The 23,973-nt window shown below is 39.5% G+C and overlaps 1 protein-coding gene across 7 annotated transcripts in view; it reads left to right on the top strand.

Moving 5' to 3' along the window:
- The window catches only part of NKTR (natural killer cell triggering receptor), a 62,274-nt gene that overhangs the window by 34,944 nt on the left and 3,357 nt on the right, over positions 1 to 23,973 (top strand). For 2 of the 7 annotated variants that reach the window (XM_045436984.1, XM_045436988.1), the window contains 10 exons: positions 5,248 to 5,277; positions 5,799 to 5,944; positions 6,892 to 7,114; positions 7,811 to 7,966; positions 13,585 to 13,672; positions 14,132 to 14,277; positions 15,583 to 18,465; positions 21,264 to 21,359; positions 22,101 to 22,157; positions 22,679 to 22,783. In XM_045436984.1, the coding sequence (XP_045292940.1) occupies positions 5,248 to 5,277; positions 5,799 to 5,944; positions 6,892 to 7,114; positions 7,811 to 7,966; positions 13,585 to 13,672; positions 14,132 to 14,277; positions 15,583 to 18,465; positions 21,264 to 21,359; positions 22,101 to 22,157; positions 22,679 to 22,783 (3,930 nt within the window). Of the gene's footprint in view, positions 1 to 2,314; positions 2,343 to 5,247; positions 5,278 to 5,798; positions 5,945 to 6,891; positions 7,115 to 7,810; positions 7,967 to 9,557; positions 9,628 to 13,584; positions 13,673 to 14,131; positions 14,278 to 15,582; positions 18,466 to 21,263; positions 21,360 to 22,100; positions 22,158 to 22,678; positions 22,784 to 23,973 lie in introns of those variants that run through there. The other 5 variants (XM_045436989.1, XM_045436985.1, XM_045436987.1 and 2 more) reach the window with 5 other exon arrangements.

Below are 23,973 nucleotides of genomic sequence, written 5' to 3'. Positions count from 1 at the left end.
AGAGCCACTAATCTAGCTATCAGGAGGCCTTGGTTCTCGTTTTATTTGCTATTCACCTTGAGTTAGTTCTATCTTTCCTTTTCAGTTTATAAGATACCTACCCATTCTCATAGGTAAAGTAAACATTTTGGCGTGAAAATGTGGGCATAAAAGGAAGAAAGTATTTGTAGGTTGATCCTAAGTTTTTGAATATGTGGAATGATTTCTGTGCAAACATTGTCTTGCCCCTCAAGGAGATAGTTTGCTAATTGCCTAATTTTCATCAGTCTGAAAGGTACTGCAAAGAAACTTCGGGCTCATTTGTCTAAATTAGGCAGCAGTCTTCATCAGCTATGGATAGAACGATGGCGTGGTGGTTACACTGGTCTCCCTTTGCTTAGTGTGTGGGACCTTATGTACAGCCATGGAGTAGGAAGACCTACGGAGCTCTGGAGAGCAGTGTTTGTCACTGGCCATGGTCATTGGTCATGGTAATTATAAAAAGTTAAGAAAAGATAATGTAGGTGAGTCAAGCTTGAAACAAAAAGCCTTATATTTTAACAGGAGTAAAGAGGACTATAGGAGGACAACATAGAGAAGTTCCAGGATGTGTTCTAACCAGACTTGTAGGTGGCTGCTCACCTCCATAGGAGAGAAGTGCTGGTCACTTCAGAGCAGAGCAAGGGGTACTCAGGGTGGTTTGTTGTTAAGGGGTTTATAAAACTGTGGAGATTTTGGGTAGCAAAAGAGAATTTGTGCAGAAATGCTTTTTGCCTCCACACCTTCATGAATTTGAGAAGAAATGCTAGTAAGTGTTAATAATCTGGGCAGTTCTGGTTTTCCTTCCTTTTGGGGGGTAATATCTTCATGTGTAAATTGTAAGATTTTTCATCAACAAAGATGTTGATGAAACTTGACCTTAAACCCAAGTTCTCTGAATATGAAGTGTCATCTGTAACATCCAGTCTTACTATTACTTAGTGTTTATGTGACATATGTGTTAGCCGCCTGGAAGGGATTTTGTGTCTGGTAGTGTTTGATGTGTATTATGTTAACCTGAGTGCTGAACTTTTGAAAGCTGTTCGGTGACTTTTGGAACACACAGGAAGAGCTCTGTAACATGGCTTGGTTAGTTTCTGTGGCCCTTGTCACTCTATATAATTTGGTGCCTCTTCCATGATTGTGTAGTAGTTTCACGAGTTGAAGGGGAAAATTGCATGTGAGAGGCTACGCTAGACAGAAATAGGTTATTTTTACTTCCATGCTACTTTACACCTGGAGTCACTTTTTCTTTTTAAAACATCCATTGAAAACACCACATTATTTGAAACATATTCTTTTTTAACGGTAATTCATGTGTCAATGCCTTTATAAGAAATTAAAGCTTATTTTTAAAGATTTCAAGGCTTAATATGTCCAAAACCTTAATAAAGAATTTTGTCCACTGTGTATAATGTGGGTTTTGGTCTGATAATAGTAGATAATGTTTAAAGTTTAATAGAGTTAGAGTTGGTCAGACTGCGTACTTTTTGAAAAAAATTTTTTTTACAATGGGGAAAGTCACATTAGGCAGGGAAAGCAAGTATCATGGCCAAAATTTGACATCATACTCTTATACTTTTATCTCCCTTGCCTTTTTATCCTTTGAGAAGATCCTTAAAATTCTAATTATGCTGCTTTATTATTTTATTATTGTTAGTTTTGGGGACTTAACTTCAAAAGTGTGTGTAAAGGCAGTGAACAGAAACTACAGTCCAAACTTTGCTCATTTACTCCTGATAGTGGTCTGTTGTGAAGTGTGATGAAAAAGATTTCAAATGTAGAGACATGAAAGGTTCTTTAACTACTTGAAGAGAATTACTGAAAAAGAAAAAATTCCCTGAAATTTTGTGCTGAATTCTCTTAATTCTTTTCATTGAAGTTTTGCTTTCCACTGGTAGTAACTAACTGCTCCTGGGCATTCAGATTTTTAGATTTGTATACTCGGGATACATTATTCTCTTTTTGAGAAAGATATTGGTTGACTTAGCAAGTTTGTAGGATTTGCAAAGCGAAATAGAATGCTTTGTTATTCACCCTCTAGTGTTACAATATTAAGGCTCTGAGCAGATTCCCGTTTTAACCACAGTGTTTTTCTTAAGCATAGTTCATCTCTACGTACATATCCTATGTGAAAGAAAATTTAGAGCCCTCCATTTTAAAAAAGCTCTTGTGCTTTGCATAAAACTTGAAAATACTTAATTTCAAAGTTATATTGATATTAAAACATAGAATCAGTCTTGTCTTAAAAGTGTATTACAATTTATTTCTTGCCATTTTTGTGTAAAATTTACAGAAAGAGTGTTACACCGTGCGCTCCAAAGGTAATGTCTCAATCCTCTAAGGCTCTCTTTTTCTTTCTTTGCCTTTATCTCTTTAATCCTATTGTTATGTGCATTGAACCATTTTAAGAAAAACTTTCTGCTTGATTTATGGCAGCAATACATGTAAAACAAGTGTGTGTTATTGTTCATGGTTAATCCTGGGAAGTGTATTTTAATTTCAGTGGCTTGTTTCCACCATTTTCCACACCTCTTCTGGGGGAGGGTGGGGAAGAGGGTATATTGTATAAAATGGTTTAGATTTCATTGCAGTACAGAACTATTAATTTCTGTGTAAGGCCAAAAGATTCTTTGATAATGGTATAAAACTGTAGATTGTTTTTTGGAGTAACAGTGACACTTTTTGATTTCTAGGATTTACAAAGTTTAAATGAATCCTTATGCTTATATTTTTAAAGTATATTCACGGGGTAGATAAAACTGGAAAATCAGTGTCGAGTGACAGGAGAAAATGGAAATGTGAAAATATCGAAAGCTTTTATAATTTGAAATGTTCTTTGTGGTTCTTTCTCTTTTAGGTTTGTTTTCATAAGCGTGTGTAAACTTACATATTTATAAAAATCTCTGGCCTTTAAGGTCTGAGCTTACTGAGCATATGTCCCGTCCCCACTGCATGGGTCTTGACAACCGTATAGTTTTGGAAGATCAGTACGATTAAGAGGTGGTGGGATGAGATCTCTGCCCGGTTGAGTAGGATTGAGTAGCATGGACGGAGCATATCCTTTCTCCCTGCCCGTTTGGCAGTGCCCTCTGTTTTTCCATGTCTGTTGTCAGCCCAGTGCCAGTATGCCTGCTTCACGGTGTTATTTCTACTCCTGAAATGTAGGCTGAGAACCCCAAAGGGCTTCTTTGTTCAGATACTGTTAGTGTTGTTAATATGTAGCCTACCCCAGTTAAAGTATAAATTTGTATTTCTGCATCCTGAACTGCAGATGCCAGTGATGGACTTAATTACTCACACCAGCTTAGGCACAGCAGGCCAGCTGAAGTTTGTCCTTCAGATAATTTGTTCTTGTCTTCATTTGTTTTCTTCCCCGTTAGAATAAAGGACCGACTTTTTTAGTTTTCATGTGAATTCAAAGCAAAACTCGAATCTGTCACCGAGGTAGCCATTCCCTCTTCAGATCCAGTCTCAAGTAGTCTGTTGCTACATCACTGCAATTAGCTGAATTGTTTTCATCTCACCATTTGCTCGAAAGTTTTGCCATCATGTGGTTTTTACAGGACTCCTATTATTTGCGTAGCAAATTGAATTCGGTTTTGTGTGTTTTAGGAAAATCTGTAGGCTTTTCCCTAGTACCAAAAGATTTGAGAGTTGTGAGAGAAAGGATCAAGGAAGGAGGAGGAGTATACCTAATTAATACACCACTCCTTGTTTTCACTGCTACATATTTGAATTTGATCCCTTACACTATAAGAACATTTTTTACCTTTAAAAATTTTACCTCTTACATCTTTCATGCAGTAGAATCACTGTCCAGCATATGTACTAATTTCTTCCTGTCATTAGTGTGCTTTACTAAAGTTTTATATTTGTGGGAAGCACATTATTATCCAAAGTAGTTTCTGGATTCTGGTTTAATTATTTAATCATTAGTTCCTCACCAGCTTGCTAGATTTTCTCTTTTTCTTTCTTCTGTTTTTACTCATTTTTACTATTATATTGGCTTGAATTACCACTTCTCAGTCTTCTAAGGAGAATTTGAGACTTTGTGGTTTTAAAATTCAAGATTCCTTTTAAAATTCTGGAACTTCCTAAATTGACAATTTAAAAAAATTCCATAGTACTTTTTCAGAACTGAATATTCTTAATGTAAGTATAAATGCTATCATTCCTTGCAATGATTTTTAACATTGCTGTGAAGGTTAAAAATTGTGTTTTGTTGACTTACATGTCTTAAAATTGCCTTAAAATTAATATAAAAATTGATATGGGAGCTTCTAGTACAGTTAACTTCTTTAACATAGCCTCATATCCAGTGTCCTTTCTCAAATTCTTCTATTTCTCATTATTATAAACTAAGATTTTTGTGGCTTTTGAATTTTTTCACTGCAGTTCACATAGTGTGAAAATTTGTGAAAATGCTATGGGAAGACCAGTTTGGGTTCAAAATCTCTTCACCAGATAATATCCCATAGGCTTCCTAAGAGTGACTATCTGCCAGTTTGTGACTGTAGAAGAAGCTGGTTGGGCATTTTCTGGGCCATGGAAATTTAAGGTGTCTATAACGTTATCCATCATTACTTGCTGGCTGTCAGAAGTTTGACAAATTGGAGGTTTGCTCCCTGTCGCATTTTCAGGGTTGCTGTGTGAGTGGCAGAACTTCACCTTAGGTGGGAGAGGCAGGAAGTTTTGAAAACAGGACTCCCGAGGCCTACCTCCATCTGCCTTCCTAAAAGATGCAGACTGACTCAGTATGAGAAGTAACAAATAGAAGAACTCATTTAAGGAGGAGGTGGGGGGGGGGGGGGGGCAAGCAAGTGTTGATCACACTTTTTTTTCCTTAGGGCAGATGATAGTGCTTTTTATTCTCTTTAATTATCTTGATGAATTTTGAGTTCATTTTTGCTTTTGTTGTTATTTTGGATTCAAGAGTATCTTTAATTTTATTGTATATTTATGCTGTACATTTCAAACCTGTTTCATATGTATAGGTATAGTCTTCATATTGGAGAAATAGATACAACTTTGTAATTATAATCTTGAGGTTTTTTTTAACCAGTAAAATGGCTACTATGGCTGTTTGTAAGGTTTTTAAGTTGAGATGTGTATCATGTTTAACTTTTTCCCACCTTTTTATCTTTACCTCTTTGTTCTCTACATGCCCTTCTGCTCTGTTCACCCGAACACCTGGTTTTTGCCATCTTTGTGTTGATGTTTACACAGTACTACCAAACCTGCTCCACACTTGGATGGGTAAGAGTTACATTTTATTACCTTGGGGAGTTGGTGGGGTGGCCAGTCTACTACAAATTGGACCATGGATGAACCTCTGGGGGGTGCTCTTGATTCCTGATCTAATCTCTCACAGCCAAGCCCCTCCTTAAGGATCAGAGGTTAGTCCGTCTTGAGAACTCATATTGTCATGTCACTGAATCTGGGCAATGGATAGACTTCTCAGCCTTGCTATCTCTAGTGACCCTGTAACAGCGGTTTCTGAGTATCGAGTGCAATCTGTTCTCAGATTCTCCACCGTAAGATAGTTAAGAAATATTGTTTTAAGCAGAAAACTAAGGCCCGGTTTGAGTCGTGTTTTTATTTTTTCCTTTTTATGAAGCAGATGTCAAGTTCTAATTCTCTTCTAGTTGCTTCATTCATCAAACACTTTGCTTTTATATTTAGTTCTGTAGACATGTCATTTATAACAGTTGTCTTGATTACTGATTGTGGCTTAATTGTCATCAAACCAATTCTTTCTTGAATTTGTATTGTGACAGGGTGCATGTCGTCTTTGGATTGGTTATTTCTGGTTTTGAAGTAATTGAACAGATTGAAAATCTGAAAACCGATGCTGCAAGCAGACCTTATGCAGATGTGCGAGTAATTGACTGCGGGGTGCTTGCCACAAAATCATCAAAAGATGGTAAGAGTTTTGGGGGGAGTGGAGGGGAGCTAGGATACTGGTAAAACACGGTGAAGATTATAGTTGAAAGATACCTCCTGAACTTTAGTAGTGGAAAAACCATTCAAGTAGTACATACAGCAGTAACCCATGCCTCTATATCATACCTTATACCCAAGCCATCAACAAATCTTATCAAATCTTACTTCTTTTTACTTCCCATGTTATCAGCCTTGTCCAAACCACTGCTGTCTCTTACTTGGATTATTGCAGTAGCCTCATAACTATTCAGTTTGCCTCTGCCCTTCTTGTAATCTCTTCTTGGCAGCAGTAAATTCCTAACTGGTCTCTTTGCTTGTACTCTTGACTCTGTAGTCTGTTAATAGCAACCAGAGTGATCTTCTCCAAGGGCTCCCTTCTTAGCCAGCCAAACTAAAGTCTTTACTTGGTCTGTAAGGCAGTCTGTTCTCTCCTGTGTCTCTCACCTCTTCACCCTCATTCATTGCCCTCCCAGCCATGTTGACCTTTACCCAAACATGCCATGCACAGGGATTTTGTGCTGGTGTCCGTTCTTTCTGGAGCACTCTCCATCCAGATACCTACATGACCCCTTACGTCACTTCCTTCAAGTCTCTGTTTGAATGTTATCTTCAGTTACTGCCCATCTCTCCCTATTCCCTTTACCTTGCTTTTTTTGTATTTCTGTTCGAGCACTTCTCATTTGTCATATTATGCAGTTACTTACTTCTTTTCTTATCTGATCCAACTAGAATATAGACTTCATAAGGGCAAGGGCTTTGTTACCTTACCATCTCACCAGCAAATTGTGTTATCGGCATGAAAAAATGTCTACTTAAATTTTGTCTTTAGTTTGCTGTTTATAAAGCATGTTTTATGATACTATTTTTTACTCTGAAAGGTAGACACTAAGATCTAGTACTAATATTTTTGTTAATATTTCTTAAAAGTTTTTGAGAAAAAAAGGAAGAAACCAACTCATTCAGAAGACTCGGATTCCTCTTCCAATTCCTCTTCCTCTTCAGAATCTTCTTCAGAAAGTGAAATTGAACATGAGAGAAGCAGAAGGAGGAAACATAAGAGGAGGCCAAAAGTTAAGCATTCTAAAAAGAGACGAAAGGAAGCAAGTAGTTCCGAAGAGCCAAGGAATAAACATATAATGAGCCCAAAAGGGTAAGTGTGAAATGCCAGGGTAATCTTAACCTAACACAAAGACACTCTGGAATGGGGAAAGTATATGCAATTCTGTAAACTTCATTTTATTACCTATTGTTGAAAAAGGATAGCATTTTTTTTTAACTTTAATTTGAAATCTGACAAATCTAAGGGTAGCATAGACATTTCATATTAAAGATTTATGTGTTTGCAGGCGAAAAAAAATCCCTGAAACTCTTAAAAGAACAAAGGATCATTTGACAGTTTCATACCATAATTTTAGTACTGTGGCTTTTTCACTGTAATGTTTTATATGTTCTTTGTGAAAATTGTACAAACCTTTTGAGATTTGTGAGATATTAATAGTTTTGTTGTTTCATAATTTAAAAAAAATTTTTTTTAAGTTTATTATTTATTTTGAGAGAGAGAGAAATAGCGCACGTGCATGCATGAACAGGGGAGGGGCAGATAGAGGAAGGGAGAGAGAATCTCAAGCAGGTTCCTTGCTGTCAGCACAGCCCAACGTGGGGCTCAGTCTCACAAACCGTGAGATCATGACCTGAACCAAAATCAAGAGTCAGATGCTTAACCAGCTGAGCCACCCCGGCACCCCGCTATTGTTTTATTATTAATTGTTATATATTATTATTTAATATTCTTGTGAAATGCAGACATTGCATATTTTAATTGGTGACTTGATTTGTTCTCTCTAAGTTACTCTGAGAGGAGTGATACCAATGAAAAAAGGTCAGTTGATTCAAATGCTAAAAGGGAAAAGCCTGTGGTCCGACCAGAAGAGATTCCCCCAGTTCCAGAGAACCGATTTTTACTGAGAAGAGATATGCCTCTTGTCACAGTGGAACCTGAACCGTAAGTAGGATGATTAACCTCTTTGTTTTCCTTTCTGTGAATGGTAATTCCATCAGCTCACTGCGCTTCCACACTTATTTGTTGAGCATGACCCATAGGCAAAGATCTTTGAAGAATACTGTGGGAGATGTCAGGCTAATGAATGACATGTACCGTGCCTTTCAGAATTCACATTCTACTAATAGGGAAAGGGGGTTGGTCAAGTGGGTCAGGGGAGGAGTTCTTACGGGAGCTCTGGAAAGATTTCATTACTAATTTTTTTTCCTTGACTTTTCATTAGAGGTGAGATTTGGTTATCAGAAGAGAGGGTTAGTTGAACTCTTTGGATCCACTTGAATGATAAAACATGTTCCAATTTGAATAGTGTAAAATTAATTGCATTGATTAGGGATATAATTTAGTATCATAAATATGTGACTTTTGCTAACTTGCTCAGTGATAACTTCTCTGCATTGGAAAAGGTAATGTGTAGTTTTAGATTTGGTATAATAGTATATTTTGTGTATTAACTCAAGTTTAGAATTATTAAAAGAAATATTGTTTGAACAGAAATGTCATAATGTGGCTGGTGTAATTGATAAGTGCCCGATGAAGAGTTACATTGAAGGTTAAGAGGTTATGCACATGTTCCTGTTCACAGTCAGGTCTCCACATAAGGTTATCGTTTAATTCATTAAATATTTTTAAAGCCTAGTATTGTCTTATTTTAGAAAGCTATTATAAGATGGGATTTATCTTTGAATTAATAGCTGGTGTTTTCATTTTTAAAAACTGGCTGTTAATAAATTTTAGTGGGATTCTTCTTAAAATATAAGATACCAAGTTCATTGATGGAATCTATTTGACTTTCAGAAAGTAGGAAACTTGAAAGGTTAGTTTCTCTGTCATATGGCAGGTATTGGCAAATTACGGTCCATGGACCAAATTTGGCCTGTTGCCTATTTTTGTACAGCCCATGAGCTAAAAAAAAATGGTTTTCTTGTGTTTAAATGTTTGTAGGAAAAATAAAAAGGAGAGTAATATTTTGTGCCATGTGAAAATTATATGAAACTCAAATTTCAATGTCCATAAATAAAATTTTACTGGAACACAGCCACATCCATTTGTTCATGATAAGAGAATAAGTAAGGGCTGTTTCTGTGCTACAACAGCAGACTTGAGTGGCTGTAGCAGAGTTTGTATGTGGTGTTCTCTTGCCTTACACTGCTACGTGTTGCACTGCCCATCACAGTAATGCTGGTAGAACTCTCCAGTATTTCAAGTGCTACCCATATAACCCATCTATGTGAAAAGATATTTTTAAAGATGAAATATGTACAGTCTCATTACAGATCAGCATTAGCACTATATTGATAGAGAACACTGTGCACCCCAATTAACGTGAAATGTTCTCTCTCCTCCTTAAAAGGGCTCCATTCCTTTCGTTAGATCTTTATTACAAAGAAATGATACTCAGTTATATTTCAAATTTCATTGATAAAACATTAGTTAAAATTTGTTTTCTTTCTTGTTACGTAAGTATCTACATAATAGCCTTAATTTTCTTCTTGGCCTACAAATCCTAAAATACTTACTCTTGGATTCTTTTCAGAAAAAGTTTGCTGACCCCTGTTATCTGGTGTTGTTAAAGCAGTGATTGCATTTGTGACTGATTACCGCTGGTAATTTTGTTTGGTCGTCACTCTTCTTTAGTCAAATAACATCTTTGGAAGTTATTTTGTGCAGAATTATTTTAAATGATAATTGACTGCTAGTTGTGTTGTATTAAGATAGCCCATTGACCTATTTTATTAGGATCCTTAAGATTTTGATCAGTCGTTTGGGCGTTATAATTAAGTGTGCTTCAAGAACTCATCATAGGCAAGGATAAGAAGCAAGGGCTGTCAGCCATATGAACTTGCCACCTTACTGATTGACCAGCAGTCAGGTGAAGGGAGGGTAGCAGAATTGGATCAGTACCAAAAGGTTCCTAGGTAAATGTTAATTCTTGCTGAACACCTGTAGGCAAGTTCACTGCTTTTTCTTCACAAGGAAAATGGGGTTAATGGTTGCCTACCAAGATACCTACTTCTCATTGTGAGAATTAAGTCATGTCATGAACATGAAATGGCTGAATAAACTGTTGTATACTTTGTAGTTGACTTTTTTTTTTTTTTACAGTATCATTTTATGTTTATCTGGATCCTTAGAAAACCCTGTATATTGGTTTTAAGAGTTTAAAGAAATGGTTGCATTTCTTTCTGTGACTTTGGGCAAGACTTTTAACGTCTTAAAATTCTCTCTTTAAAATGAAGATGTGAATAGTGCCTACCTCATAGTGCTGTTAAGAGAAGTAAATGAGCTAATGCCTTTAAAGTGCTTATTAACAACCAGCAATGAACAATCTGAAAAGGAAATTAAGAAAGTAGTTGCATTTAAAACAACATCTAAAAGAATAAAAGAGGCGGGGGGCGGAGGGGGGCGCCTGGGTCACTCTGTTGGTTAAGTGTCCAACTTCAGCTCGGGTCACGATCTTGCTGTTCCCAAGTTCAAGCCCTGCGTCGGGCTCTGTGCCAACAACTCAGAGCCTGGAGCCTGCTTCAGATTCTGTGTCTGTGTCTCTCTCTGCACCTTCCCCACTCATGCTCACTCTCTCTTTCTCTCTCTCTCTCTCTCTCTCTCTCTCTCTCTCTCTCTCTCAAAAATAAATAAACATTAAAAAAATTAAAAGAATAAAATGGGAGTAAATTCAGTTAAAAGGGTAAAAGACTTGTACAATGAAAATCACAAAATATTTATAACTAAATAAATGGAAGGACATTGCACGTTCATGGGTTGGAAGACTTAATATTGTTAAATGTCAGTACTAGTCAAAGCAAGTTTTGGATTCGGTGCAATCCCTATCAAATTTCAGCAGCCTTTTTGCAGAAATGGAAAAGTCCATATCCAGAATCTTGGAATCATAGGGGGCCCTGAATGGCCAAAACAATCTTGAAAAAGAAGGGCGGAGATGGAACACTTACACTTTTTTTTAATGTTTATTTAATTTTGAGAGAGAGACAGAGCAGGAGTGGGGGAGGGGCAGAAAGAGAGGGAGATACAGAATCCGAAGCAGGCTCCAGGCTCTGAGCTATCAGCACAGAGTCTGATGCAGGGTGCGAACCCATGAACTGTGAGATCATGACCTGAGCCGAAGTCAGCCACTTAACCAACTGAAGCACCCATGCATCCTGTAGCACTTATACCTTCTGATTTCAAAACTTAACACAAAGCTATAGTTATCAAAATAGAGTGGTACTGGCATAAAGATTAATATATAGACTAATGGGATAGACTTGAGATTCCAGAAATAAATTCATACCAGTATATGTGGACAGTTGATTTCAGACAAGGGTGCAGATTCCATTCAGTAGAGAAAGAAGTCTGTCTCTTCAATAAATGGTGCTGGGACAACTGGACTTCCACATGCAACAGAATGAGGTTGGACTCCTACCTCACATTATATGCAAGAATTAAAATGAGTCCATGACCTAAATATAAGAGCTAAAACCATAAAACTCTTAAAAAACATAGGAGTAAATTGTTATGACCTTGGGTTTGACAATGAATTCTTATATTTGACACCAAAAACATGGACAACAGTAACACAAAAAGACAACTCAGTTAAAAAAATTTCTTTTTAAATGTTTGTTTATTTTTGAGAGAGACAGAGATAGAATGCAAGTGGGTTAGGGGCAGAGAGAGAAGGAAACACAATCTGAAGCAAGCCCCAGGCTCTGAGCTGTCAGCACAGAGCCCGACGCGGGGCTTGAACTCACGAGCTGCGAGATCATGACCTGAGCTGAAGTCGGACACTTAACCAACTGAGCCACCCGGGTACCCCAAGACAACTCAGTTTAAAAAATAGGCACAGCACTCGAATAGACATTTCATACAAGTGGCCAGTAAGTGCATGAAAAATGCTTAACATCATTAGACATTAGGGAAATACAAATCAAACTCACAATGAGATACTACTCGCTTACTAGGATGGCTGTAATTTAAAACTAAAACCAAAAAAACTAGTGTCAGCAACGATATGGAGAAATTGAAATCCTTATACATTGGTGGCAGGAGTCTAAAATGATGCAGACATTGTGGAACACAGTTTGGTTGTTTCTCAAAAAATTAAACCGAGATTTACCATGTAACCGAGCAATTCTATTGCTACAATTTCAAAAGAATTGAAAATAAGAACCAAACAATACTTGTATGCCAGTGTTCATTGCCACATGTTCACAGTAGCAAAAAGGAGGACAACTGATCCCAAGTTACCAACAGATGAATGGATAAACAAAATGTGGTGTGTACATACAGTGGAATGTTATTTGGCCATAAATTGGAGGTTACCAGGGGCTGAGGGAGTTGGGGGGACTGGGGAGGTATTCCTTAACGGGTAGAGTTTGGGTTTGAGTTTTGGAAAGGTAGTAGTGATGGATGTACAACATTGTGAATGTAATTAATACACTGAACTGCGAACTTAAAATGTCCAATTTTATGTTATATATAATTTACCAATAAAAATGTTAAAAATGTTGATTAACATAATGTCTGACACATAGTACTCAATAAAAGCTAGCCATTATGTTAATAACAGATAAAAAACAAACTTAAGGTGGGGGCACCTTGGTGTCTCAGTCAGTTAAGCTGACTCTTGGTTTCAGCTCAGGTCATGATATCATGGTTCATGGGATTGTGCCCCTGCATTGGGTTCTGTGCTAACAGCACAGAGTGTGCTTGGGATTCTCCCTCTCCCTCTCCCTCTCCCTCTCCCTCTCCCTCTCCCTCTCCCCCTCCCCCTCCCCCTCCCCCTCCCTTCCCCCTCCCCCCCCACCTCTCTCTCAAAATAAACAAACAAACTTTAAACAAACTTGAGGTATGAAGACTTCTCATGCATGGAGGATGATAGCTGCCCCCAAAACTATACTTTTAGCATTACCATAAGGTGGCAGCATTGAAGGAGGGGTAGCTTATCTCAGAGTCGGGAAGACAAATGAATTATTAAACATTGAAATAGGGGCACTGGTTGGCTCAGCCAGTTCAGTGTCCAGCTCTTGCTTTCGGCTCAGGTCATAATCTTGCAGTTCGTGAGATTGAGCCCTGCATTGGGCTCTGTGCTGACAGTGTGGAGCCTGGTTGGGATTCTCTTTCTCTGCTCCTCCCCTGCTCATGCACATGCTCCATCTCTCTCTCTCTAAGTAATTAAATAAACTCCATATATATATATATATATATGTAAATAATTTAAAAAACACAACTTAAGCATAAGAGCCAGGAATATCTAAGGATTCCCTTAGAACATCACTGTTTTTGACAAGAGACATAAAAAGGAATTTTGTTTAAAAGAAGTACTGTGCTTAAAAAGGTATATAGTATGGTATGTTTCTACTCAATTGGATTACTTTTTTTTTTGTTTTTCCTTTTAAATTTTGGCATTTGAAGAGTTTGCTTAGAAAAATTATCTAGGGAGTGCTTCATTTTACAGAGGTGTTGGATCTAAATGAAATGATTTTGTTTTGTAGGAGCATAAATTCTGCATTTAAATATTGAGAAATCCACCTAGCATTTGCTTATTTTTAATTTTCAGTTTTCTTTTCCAGGAAGATTCCTGATGTTCCACCCATTGTAAGTGATCAGAAACCATCTGTATCAAAATCTGGACGGAAGATTAAAGGAAGGGGTACAATTGTATGTTTATTAAGACTTCTTTTTTCAAACTACTTATCTAAGCAGTATGTTTTTGCCTATAGGCAAAACCCCAGCCTTAATTTTAGGTATAATCCAACATCTGTTCAAAGAACTAGCTGTATTCTCCATAGGTATGGGAACGTACTGCTGTTAGATGAAAATTTATTGCTATGTTTTTAAGTATGAAATGGCCTGAGAAGCAATAAGTGATTATGTTGAGAAATCTTAGTATGTTGAGTAATCTAGGCTAATGAAGGTAACTGTTAGGATTTCAAAGAAAAAATCTCATTTCTTTTAGTCTCTTACGTTTGACATAACTTCGTACCATCCTTTTGGTACTTTAATCATTATAGCCTTTGAATGGCATCTGAGTTTGGGTCTTACTCCTAACTCTGTCCTATAGCAGACTGTAATTGAGAGGTATTTTAAAAATAGTTATTCCTATCTTTGTTTTTAAAGCGCTATCACACACCTCCAAGATCAAGATCATGTTCTGAATCAGATGATGATGATAGCAGTGAAACTCCTCCTCACTGGAAAGAGGAAATGCAGAGATTAAGAGCATACAGACCACCTAGTGGAGAAAAATGGAGTAAAGGAGACAAGTAAGAGCCTTGAGTATAAGCACAATTCTGTGTCTGCTATATTTTAAGTGTTAAGGGGAGAGAGACTTACTTCTGGACTTTTCATTAAAGACTTACATTGAAAGTTAGACTGTGACCAAAGAGAATACATTTGGAAATACTTGGCAGAAAGAGAGCTATTAACGAGGAGGGCTGATTGGCTTCAGGGTGCTTTTAAATCAAGATTCTGTTTTCCCTCATAAAACTATAAAACTACCAAATCTCTCAGAGATTTCCTGTACAATTTTAAAAATAATCAGCACCTAAAAATTATATAGCAGGTTCTTTCCTAGCCAGGTCACTGGCCCTTAGTCACTGATGATTGAATAGATAGAAAATCTGTACCTTTCGTGTTGGTTAACTTCTGACCCCAGGGACTGTTGCTGCTTCAACAGTGTACCTGTCTCTTACCCTTAGTAACACCCCACAGTGGAATATCTGTTGTAGAAATGGGCCTGGCTCCAGAATAGCTAGTGAAAAACATACCAGTAGGACCCTTTATAATCGTTCACGGTAGAAGTCTCTTTTCCTCTTTGAGTGTCCAGTAGTATGGTTACAAGTTGGAAGAGGGAATAAAAGGTGCGCATCTGCTGTGTGAGAGTGATTTAGACACAGTGGTATGGAGGACTCTGAATTGTGGGCCCTGACGTGACAGGTTACCATTAAGATTGTAAAACTTGCATCTGTTTTTATGTGCTTTTTCCTCCATTTCTGTACTAATTTAACCAAAACCTTAAGAGAGAGTCTTGATTACCTCTGTGAAGCTGAAATAAAACAGAAGCCATGCTAGCTTCTCCAGACGCTTCTCTTTAAAGTTCAGGCAGCTCTCCTCTGTCTGCAGGGAATCGACAGAATTGTTTGGGAACTTAATTGGACTCTCTCTCAAAACTTGCTCCCAGAAGCAGAGGGTCATGAACAGATCCTGGGCGGGAACTCAGGATGTGACTGGCGCTCCTGTGATGAATTGCTTTGGTTTGGTTTGACTCTCAAAATCATTTTTCTGTCAAGTTTGAAATCCTTTGCTTAATTGAAACAAAAACAAAAAACTAAACTAAGTGCTTTTGTAAGTAACTCTGTTAGTAGTTGTCAGTGCGTGTCTCTGAAATCACGAGGCCTATCCCTCTGATTTATCCTTCCTACGTGTACTCAAAGTGTGGATAGAGTCAGTACTATGTTGTTCACTAGGCTTTTGTCAATGCATTTGTATTGACAGCAAACGTGTTTTAAACTTAAAGCATAGAAACATGCTTGTGAATAACTGCATGCATGTTGGGTCATTTTCTACAGATTAAGTGACCCCTGTTCAAGCCGATGGGATGAGAGAAGCTTGTCCCAGAGATCCAGATCATGGTCCTATAATGGATATTATTCAGACCTTAGTACGGCAAGACACTCTGATGGTCACCATAAAAAACGCAGAAAAGAGAAAAAGGTGAAGCATAAAAAGAAAGCGAAAAAGCAGAAACACTGCAGAAGACACAAGCAGACTAAGAAGAGAAGGATTATTGTACCATCTGACATAGAATCTTCAAAATCTTCCACCCGACGAATGAAATCCTCTTGTGATAGAGAAAGGAGATCTCGTTCTTCCTCGTTATCGTCTCATCACTCATCAAAGAGGGACTGGTCTAAATCTGATAAGGATGACCAGAGCTCTTCAACCCATTCCAGCAGGGACTCCTACAGATCTAAATCTCACTCACAGTCTTACTCTAGAGGAAGCTCAAGATCAAGGACTCCATCAAAATCCTCATCACATTCTCGAAGTAGATCAAAGTCCAGATCTAGTTCCAAGTCAGGGCACCAAAGGACAGCATCAAAATCACCAAAAAGAACAGCCTCTCAGTTAAGTGAAAACAAACCGGTTAAAACAGAACCTTTAAGAACAACAGTGCCACAAAATGAAAATGTCATAGTACAAGCGGTGGTGGCAGAAAATATTCCTGTAATACCACTGAGTGACAGTCCCCCTCCTTCAAGGTGGAAGCCTGGACAGAAGCCCTGGAAGCCCTCTTATGAGCGAATTCAGGAAATGAAAGCTAAAACAACCCACTTGCTGCCCATCCAAAGCACTTACAGTTTAGCAAATATTAAAGAGACTGGAAATTCATCATCCTACCACAAAAGAGAAAAAAATTCAGAAAGTGATCGGAGTGCTTATTCAAAATACAGTGACAGAAGTTCAGAAAGCTCACCAAGGTCAAGGAGCAGATCTTCTAGGAGTAGATCTTATTCCAGATCATACACAAGGTCACGAAGTCTAGCTAGTTCACGTTCGAGGTCTAGGTCTCCCTCATCTAGATCTCATTCACGAAATAAATACAGTGATCATTCACGGTGTAGTAGATCATCGTCGTACTCTTCTGTTAGCAGTGATGATAGAAGACGAGCCAAGAGAAAATACAGATCCAGCGGGAAGAAAAATAACACTTCTAGTAAAAGGCACAGCAGCAGTTCCGAAAAGACACTTCGCCATAAATATATGAAAAGCAGGGACAAGTCTTGTCAGAGAAAGTATAGCGAAAGCAGGTCATCTTTAGATTATTCTTCAGACAGTGAACAGTCAAGTGTTCAGGTTACACAGTCAGCCCAGGAGAAAGAGAAGCAAGTCCAAAAGGAAATGAATAATAAGCAAGAGAGAAACAGAGATGAAGAGAAATCCAAGCCGGAACAAGAATGCCCTCGTTCAAAAAAAAGAGCCTTGAAAGAGAATCTTTCTGATCACCTTAGAAATGGCAGTAAGCACAAAAGAAAGAATTATGCGGGAAGTAAATGGGACTCAGAATCAAACTCCGAACGAGATGGAACTAAAAACAGTAAAAATATTTCCCGGCCATCTTCTGATAAGGAGGAAGGTGAAGCTACATCAGATTCTGAGTCAGAGTTTGGCGAAATTCACATCAAAGCCAAATCCACAACAAAGTCTTCAGCAAGTACTTCACTGCCTGATGGTAATGGTGCTTGGAAGTCAAGTAAACAGCGATCTTCAACCTCTGATTCTGAGGGGTCCTATTCCAATTCAGAAAACGCTAGAAGAAAGGCACGGAAGCACAAACACGGGTCAAAGGAAAATCTTAAAAGGGAACAGACCAAAAAAGCAAAAGAGAAATTGAAAGGGAAAAAAGACAAAAAGCACAAGGCTCCAAAACGAAAACAAGCATTTCATTGGCAGCCTCCACTAGAATTTGGTGAGGAGGAGGAAGAGGAGATTAGTGAAAAGCAAGTTACTCAGGAGGCAAAAGAGAAAAAACAAGTTTCTGAAAACAGTGAAACCTTGAAAGAAAGTATTGTGCAAACTGAGAAGTCCTGTGAAGAGAGCAACCTTTCAGGTAAATGTAATACAGTAATGATTCCATCAGATATTGATCAGCCTACTAAAGATGATAGTAAACTCAGCATTTCTCCTAGAGCTTTAAATACTGATGAAAATGTAGCTGCTTCTCCCTCAAACGTTCAGCATATTGCAGAAATTGTCTCAAGTGGAGTGGAAGATGTGCTTCAGACAGATGACAACATGGAGATTTGCACTCCTGATAGGAGTTCCCCAGCAAAGGAGGCATCCCCTCTAGGAAACTCAAGGCTCGACACCCCAGATATAAACATTGTTTTAAAGCAGGATGCGCACACGGAGCGTCCTGAGGGAGAGGAGCTAAAGCAGGAAAGCAGCATGTCTGAAAGCAAAACAATGGGGGACATGGGCAAACAGGACGGCGGCCCCACTGGCATTGCCAGTGCTGCAGAAAGCACTGTGAAGAGAGAGGTGGCTGAGAAGAGCCAGATCGGTCTCTTAGATAATAAATGGAAGCCCCTGCAAGGTGTGGGGAACGTGGCCGCCCCGGCTGCTACTACATCCAGCACTGTGGAAGTGAAGGCATTGACTGCTGCACCTGAGATGAAGCCACAAGGCTTGAGGATAGAAATCAAAAGCAAAAATAAAGTCCGGCCTGGGTCTCTCTTTGATGAAGTAAGAAAGACAGCACGCTTAAACCGGAGGCCAAGAAATCAGGAGAGTTCAAGTGATGAGCAGACACCTAGTCGAGATGGGGATAGCCAGTCCAGGAGTCCAAGCAGATCTCGAAGTAAATCTGAAACCAAATCAAGACACAGAACAAGGTCTGTCTCCTACAGTCACTCAAGAAGTCGATCACGAAGTTCCACATCGTCTTATCGGTGAGCCCTGTATTTATTCTCTTTCCTTTTTCCCTCCCAAGGAGAGTCTGTTATTTTTAGCTTGGAAAAATATCAGAATTAGGGACAAGATTACTATTTCCAAATGTCTGGAAGGGAGTGAGGGGAAGTCTTGTGCTGTGTGACCCAGAGAGCAGATCGAGAGCATAGGAAGTGGAGATTTTAGGGGAAGAAATTTGGGCTCAGTGTCAAAAACTATTAGCTTTTCAGGGCGCCTGGGTGGCTCAGTTCGTTAAGCGTCCGACTCTTGCTTTCAGTTCAGGTCACGATCTCACGGTTTATGAATTTGAGCCCCACATCGGGCTCTGTGCTGACAGTGCGGACCCTGCTTGGGATTCTCTCTCTCCCTCTCTCTGCCCCTCCCCCACTCACACTGTCTCTGTCTCTCTCAAAATAAATAAACTCAAAAAAAAACTATTAGCTTAATCAACTGAAGCTCTTTGGCAACAGAGATGAGTTGCCGTGGTAGATGGCAAGTCTCTCTCTTTCAAGGTGTGATGTTGTTCTCCCACCTCTCTGTGATGCCGTAGAAGGGAATCTGAACATATAGAACTGTGTAGGATTTAGAGATCATTAACCCTCCATTTTACACAAGTGGAAGGTGAGGGCCGGAGAAGCAAAGTTACCTGCCCAAGACCTGCATCTAGTTGATCTTTATTCAAGGATTGGGGGAGGGGCATGGCAAGACCGATCATCTTTAGATTTATGTATTTTGGTTCAGGTTGCCTGTAACTTTGGTCAGCATAGACAGTGCAGAGAATGAGAATTTTTACAAACTAAAAAATCAGTGATGGTGGCATGAAGTTAGTAATTTGTATTCCTTTTTAAATTTTCTTTATAAATAGTTCACGGTTTTACCTCACTGTCTCTTAGTTACTCTTATCCATCAATATATTATTGTGCTTGGTCTTCATCACTTGAACTTACAACATAAGAATCTTCGAGAACTTTTTTCCCCTTTCTAGTTGTTTATCTTCCCTTTCCCACCCAGATCTTTAAAAATAGGAACCAGTATGTGCCATCTGTAGTAACAGTGCCCCATTTACTCTTTAGTTGCTTGCAGGCTGCCTTCTGTGCCGTCCCTCCCTGCTTCTCCCTAAGCGGGCTATTTTCAGGTACTTCGCATGAGTGCCAGGGCATGTTTTCAGTCCTTTGCGTTCTTCTGGCACCTGCCGGTGGTCCTCCTCTTCCCTCTCAGACCGTTCCATGCTTGTGTTGTGGGCTCTTCTTCCTCCTGCCCTGACTCGCAGCAGGCCTGGAGAGCTGGTGAATCCCGGCCTGTTCTCTCCTTGGTTCATAGGCCAGGTGCAGTCAGCTATGGAGCTACTTTGGCTCCCTGTCTGCTCAACGTCTGCCTTATCATTCACACTCCAGCAGTTCTGAGCTCTTGTTGATGCTGGCCACTCACTTAGCTTCTTACTGCTGCCTTTGGAGTGGCTGGCCTTTCATTTTCGAAATGAAGACAGGCTTAGAAAGCCTAAGGAATTTGCTTTAGGTTATGCAGCTGATAGACTGGACACCCTCCCTGTTTTGGTTACTTGCCTGGCCCGGACTCCCCTAACCACACTGTGACTTCACTAAGCCGGGAACTACTTCCTACTCATCTTTTAGTCACCTCACAGAATCTGCTCTATACTTGTTGAGTAATTGAAAAAAAAATTGGTGAATAAATGACGGGAGTCTTACTAGAAGACAATGTGTTCCATTTTCTTATAGATAAACTGGAAGCACATCATGTCTTCCAAAACAGAAGTACATAGTGAATAAAATAAAACCTATGAGGGGGCGCCTGGATGGCTCAGTCGGTTAGGCGTCCAACTGTGGCTCAGGTCATCATCTCGTGGTTTGTGATTTCGAGCCCCACATCGGGCTCTCCACTGTCAGTGCAGAGCCTGCTTAGGATCCTCTGTCTCCCTCTCTCTGCCCCTCCCCTGCTCATGCTCTCTCTCTCTCTCTCAAAAATAAACATTTAAAAAAAAAAAAAAACAACTATGAAAATGTTGCATAGCAGCCTAGACATAGGGGTATTGTTCTGTCCTAAATGACAGGTATAAAGTTGGGGGAGAAGGGTGGGGAGCCAAGTGAATGAGGGCTGGGGGGGGGGCAGAATTGTGCTACTTAAGTTCCTTGTTGTATTAAGTAGATACAAAAAAATAAATGATTAGGTATAAATAAATAATTTAAAATGTCATCTAGTTTAAAAAATAGAGCTTTGACATACCTGATATATCCCTACCCTCCTTTCTTCTAAAGTTGAACATTATTCTAAACTTTTGTTATAGTTTTGTTGTTTTTCTTCAGTTTTGCCAGAGATGTGTCTATTTGTATACAGTGTTGTTTTTGTAGGTTTTCAAAAAGATCTTTATACATACATACGTAATGTGTTCTATTTATGCATTTTTCACTTAACATTAAGTTCCAGGAGATGTCTCTGTTGATGTATGTAGCTGTAGTTCAGTCATTTTCCTACATTAGAATATTTTGCTGTATATCTGTGCATTAGTTTTTTCCCCCATTCTGTCATTAATGGAGATTTGGATTATTTCTTCTTCCGATATTACAGATAGGGTTCCAGTGAACACACCTTTAGCAGCCTGTTCTGGTTTATTCCATTCTGTTCAATTTAAACACTATTCATAAGCTACCACTGTCACACCCACAATGAAGAGTTCCATGAAAGACTTTTCCTTTTGTTGTGTTTTCCCCTTCCCGCTGTACTAGTACGGCCTTGAACAGCAAGGTGGGTTCATATAATTGTGCTTTTTCACTCTTAATTGTAGATCAAGAAGCTACTCTAGAAGTCGGAGCAGAGGGTGGTACAGCAGAGGCCGCACAAGAAGCCGGAGCAGCTCCTACCGCAGTTACAAAAGCCACAGGTGAGCTCGTGAACCCCGCCGTCCCGTGTGGTCTCCATCCTGTCTGCTCTTCGGGGCGTGCACAGGCAGAGTGGGGGAGCTGTTGACAAGAATCCTGTCACTGTTGAATACTAGACAGGCCTGTCGTCTCGTCCAGTTGTTTCTAAGAACTGTCAGATTCTCACTGGCTCTTCTCAGGATGTGATCTTATCAGAGTGAGGAAAGAGAAGCAGTAAAAATATTTAAAAGAGGCCCTGCCCGCCAGCTCCCCCTCCCTCCACCTCCAGTACATCTTCCTTAACCTCAGTTCACCTCTGCAGTCACCTCTTTCTTGACTCGGAGTAGGGATTGGGATAGGAGGACTGATTTGTTAACAGGGGCCACAAGATGAAGCATGTCGGGGGTACCCCAGGTCTCTATTTCTTCCACGTTCTTGAAACCCTCTTGCCTCTCAGGCATTTTCCAGTGCTGCAGCTTCATTTTACTTGCAGACGTCTGACCTGTGCAGACCCTTCCCTCCCCACCCAGTTCGAACCTCCCCAGAGACTTTCATTATGTGCATCTCATAGAAGAATAAAACATAAGCTTTCTAATGATAACCAACCCGGCTTTTAAAAAATACAACATACTTTTGATATACAAATGAAATACAGCTACTGGATTTCATTGTGTTTTTTCCTTGGTGGGCAAAGAAATGTCTAGATTTTTTATATAGCCTGTCCTGACCCACAAGATGATGGCCCCTCATGTGATTAATATTAGGACATCCAGCAGGAGCAGATCCAGGAGCAGCTCGTACGACCCCCACAGTCGGTCCAGGTACGGACGGGGTGGGGAACCATTTGTGGGGGCGGGATTGAAAAGCCTTGTTTTATAAAACCCTTCACTTCCTTTTCAAAAGTGCTGTATTCTGTTGAAAAGTGTAGATACCTGTATTTGTCTCATGTAATCCTACCCTATCTACATGAGGTCTTTTTGACAGCTTTTATCTGTTGGCCCATGGTACTCTAGTGTCAGAAGTGACCACTGATGACCAGTTGTAATGGCAGGTGTTTATCGGATATAATTGCCTAATAAGATCCACCACCTTCATTCAAACTCAACTCAGTGTCAACTTCGTGATATTTTTCAATGCAGAAAATCAATGAACATTTTTCTTTTTACTATGGTAAGTCTGACTGGGGCAATTGTTCAGTGTTTCTGGTACTTTGCTGTGCAGCTGTGTCCTCGCAGTGTCATCTAGGCCCTTGTTTTCGAGAACACTGATCAGGTCATAAAAAGAAATGGAAGCATATAAGTATCTGAGTGGGAAAATTGAGTGTGTGTTGTTGCTGTTGAAGCAGGTCCTACACTTACGATAGCTACTATAGCAGGAGTCGGAGTCGAAGTAGGAGCCAAAGGAGTGACAGTTACCACCGAGGCAGAAGTTACAGCAGGCGGTCCAGGTGGGTCCCCCTCCTTTAGGGCACTGCACGGTACTGTGGGCACTTGGTGCATGAGGTGACAGACAGCTAATAGAAGAGAAAGCATAATCTTGGGAGGACAGAAATATTTTTCTCTTCTCGAATTTCAGCAGTCCGCAGGCAGCTACTAAATAAAAGTGGCCGTTGTGTTAAGGGTTGCCGGGTCAGGTTTGCTGGGTATTGTTACATGTGTGAATCCAAAATGGATCTTGTAATACTTACATATCTTTGAATAGTTTGCAAGGAGTAAAGAGAGAAGGTCACCTAAACCATGGGCCATTCTTTTAAATAGGGCTAGTTACTAAAAATAGCAAAGCAGATTTGTTAATTTTTTTTAATCAAAAAATGTATACTAAAATGTCATCATTTGCTTCAACAGCAGAGTTGAGGTTTATATCATCAATTTTTAGTAAAAACATTTTTATATATTACAGATATTTACACATATTACATTTTATGTAACATATTTTGGCTGGTACTGTAGGAGTCTTTGTGTTGACTTTTTATGGTGTCCCTTTCCTAGTTGCTTTTTTGGTCTTAACCCTTCTCCCATTCATTGCAACTACTGTCAGTGATCCTTGTTGAATATCGGTATAATCTAAACACCTCCCTTGTTTGAAACTCTTGAAGGACTCCCTGCTGCCAGAAGGGCAGGTCTAGGCTCTTTAGCATTGCATGTAAGGCCTCCCTACCTACCAGCTCCAGCTGGGGCTTTTCTGTCTTCCCTCCTTTAATGTGCTAGAACCTTTCCTTCTGCCTGGAGATACACACGCCTCTTGAAATGGCCAATTCCCACCTACCTACCCCACAGGCCTCAGCTGCAACCCACTGCCCCAGGAGGCCCGCCCTGACTGTTCACCCTGAGTTACGCCACCCCCACCTCCCTGCCGTGTGCCCTATTTGTCTTGTCCACTATTCTGTACTGTCCTTGAGCCCCAGGAAACTATACTTGGTCTACTGTGTATGTCCTAGCATTTGGCAAAGTGACTGGCTCCCTGAATTTTTTTCAAAATAACTGAATGGTGACAATTGCCAGGTCCTCTTGACTTAGTTTCCCAGAGGTCCTATCTGCATGCACCTGCCCTACCTTCCTCCCACATCCCTCATGGGGTCCCCATTTTTTTTTTTTTTGGCTTCCCTTTTTTTTTTATTTTTTTTTTATTTTTTTGGAG

The sequence above is a fragment of the Leopardus geoffroyi genome, chromosome C2 (assembly GCF_018350155.1).
Source record: "Leopardus geoffroyi isolate Oge1 chromosome C2, O.geoffroyi_Oge1_pat1.0, whole genome shotgun sequence".
Lineage (NCBI taxonomy): Eukaryota > Metazoa > Chordata > Mammalia > Carnivora > Felidae > Leopardus > Leopardus geoffroyi.
This window is presented reverse-complemented; position numbering and strand designations above follow the sequence as displayed.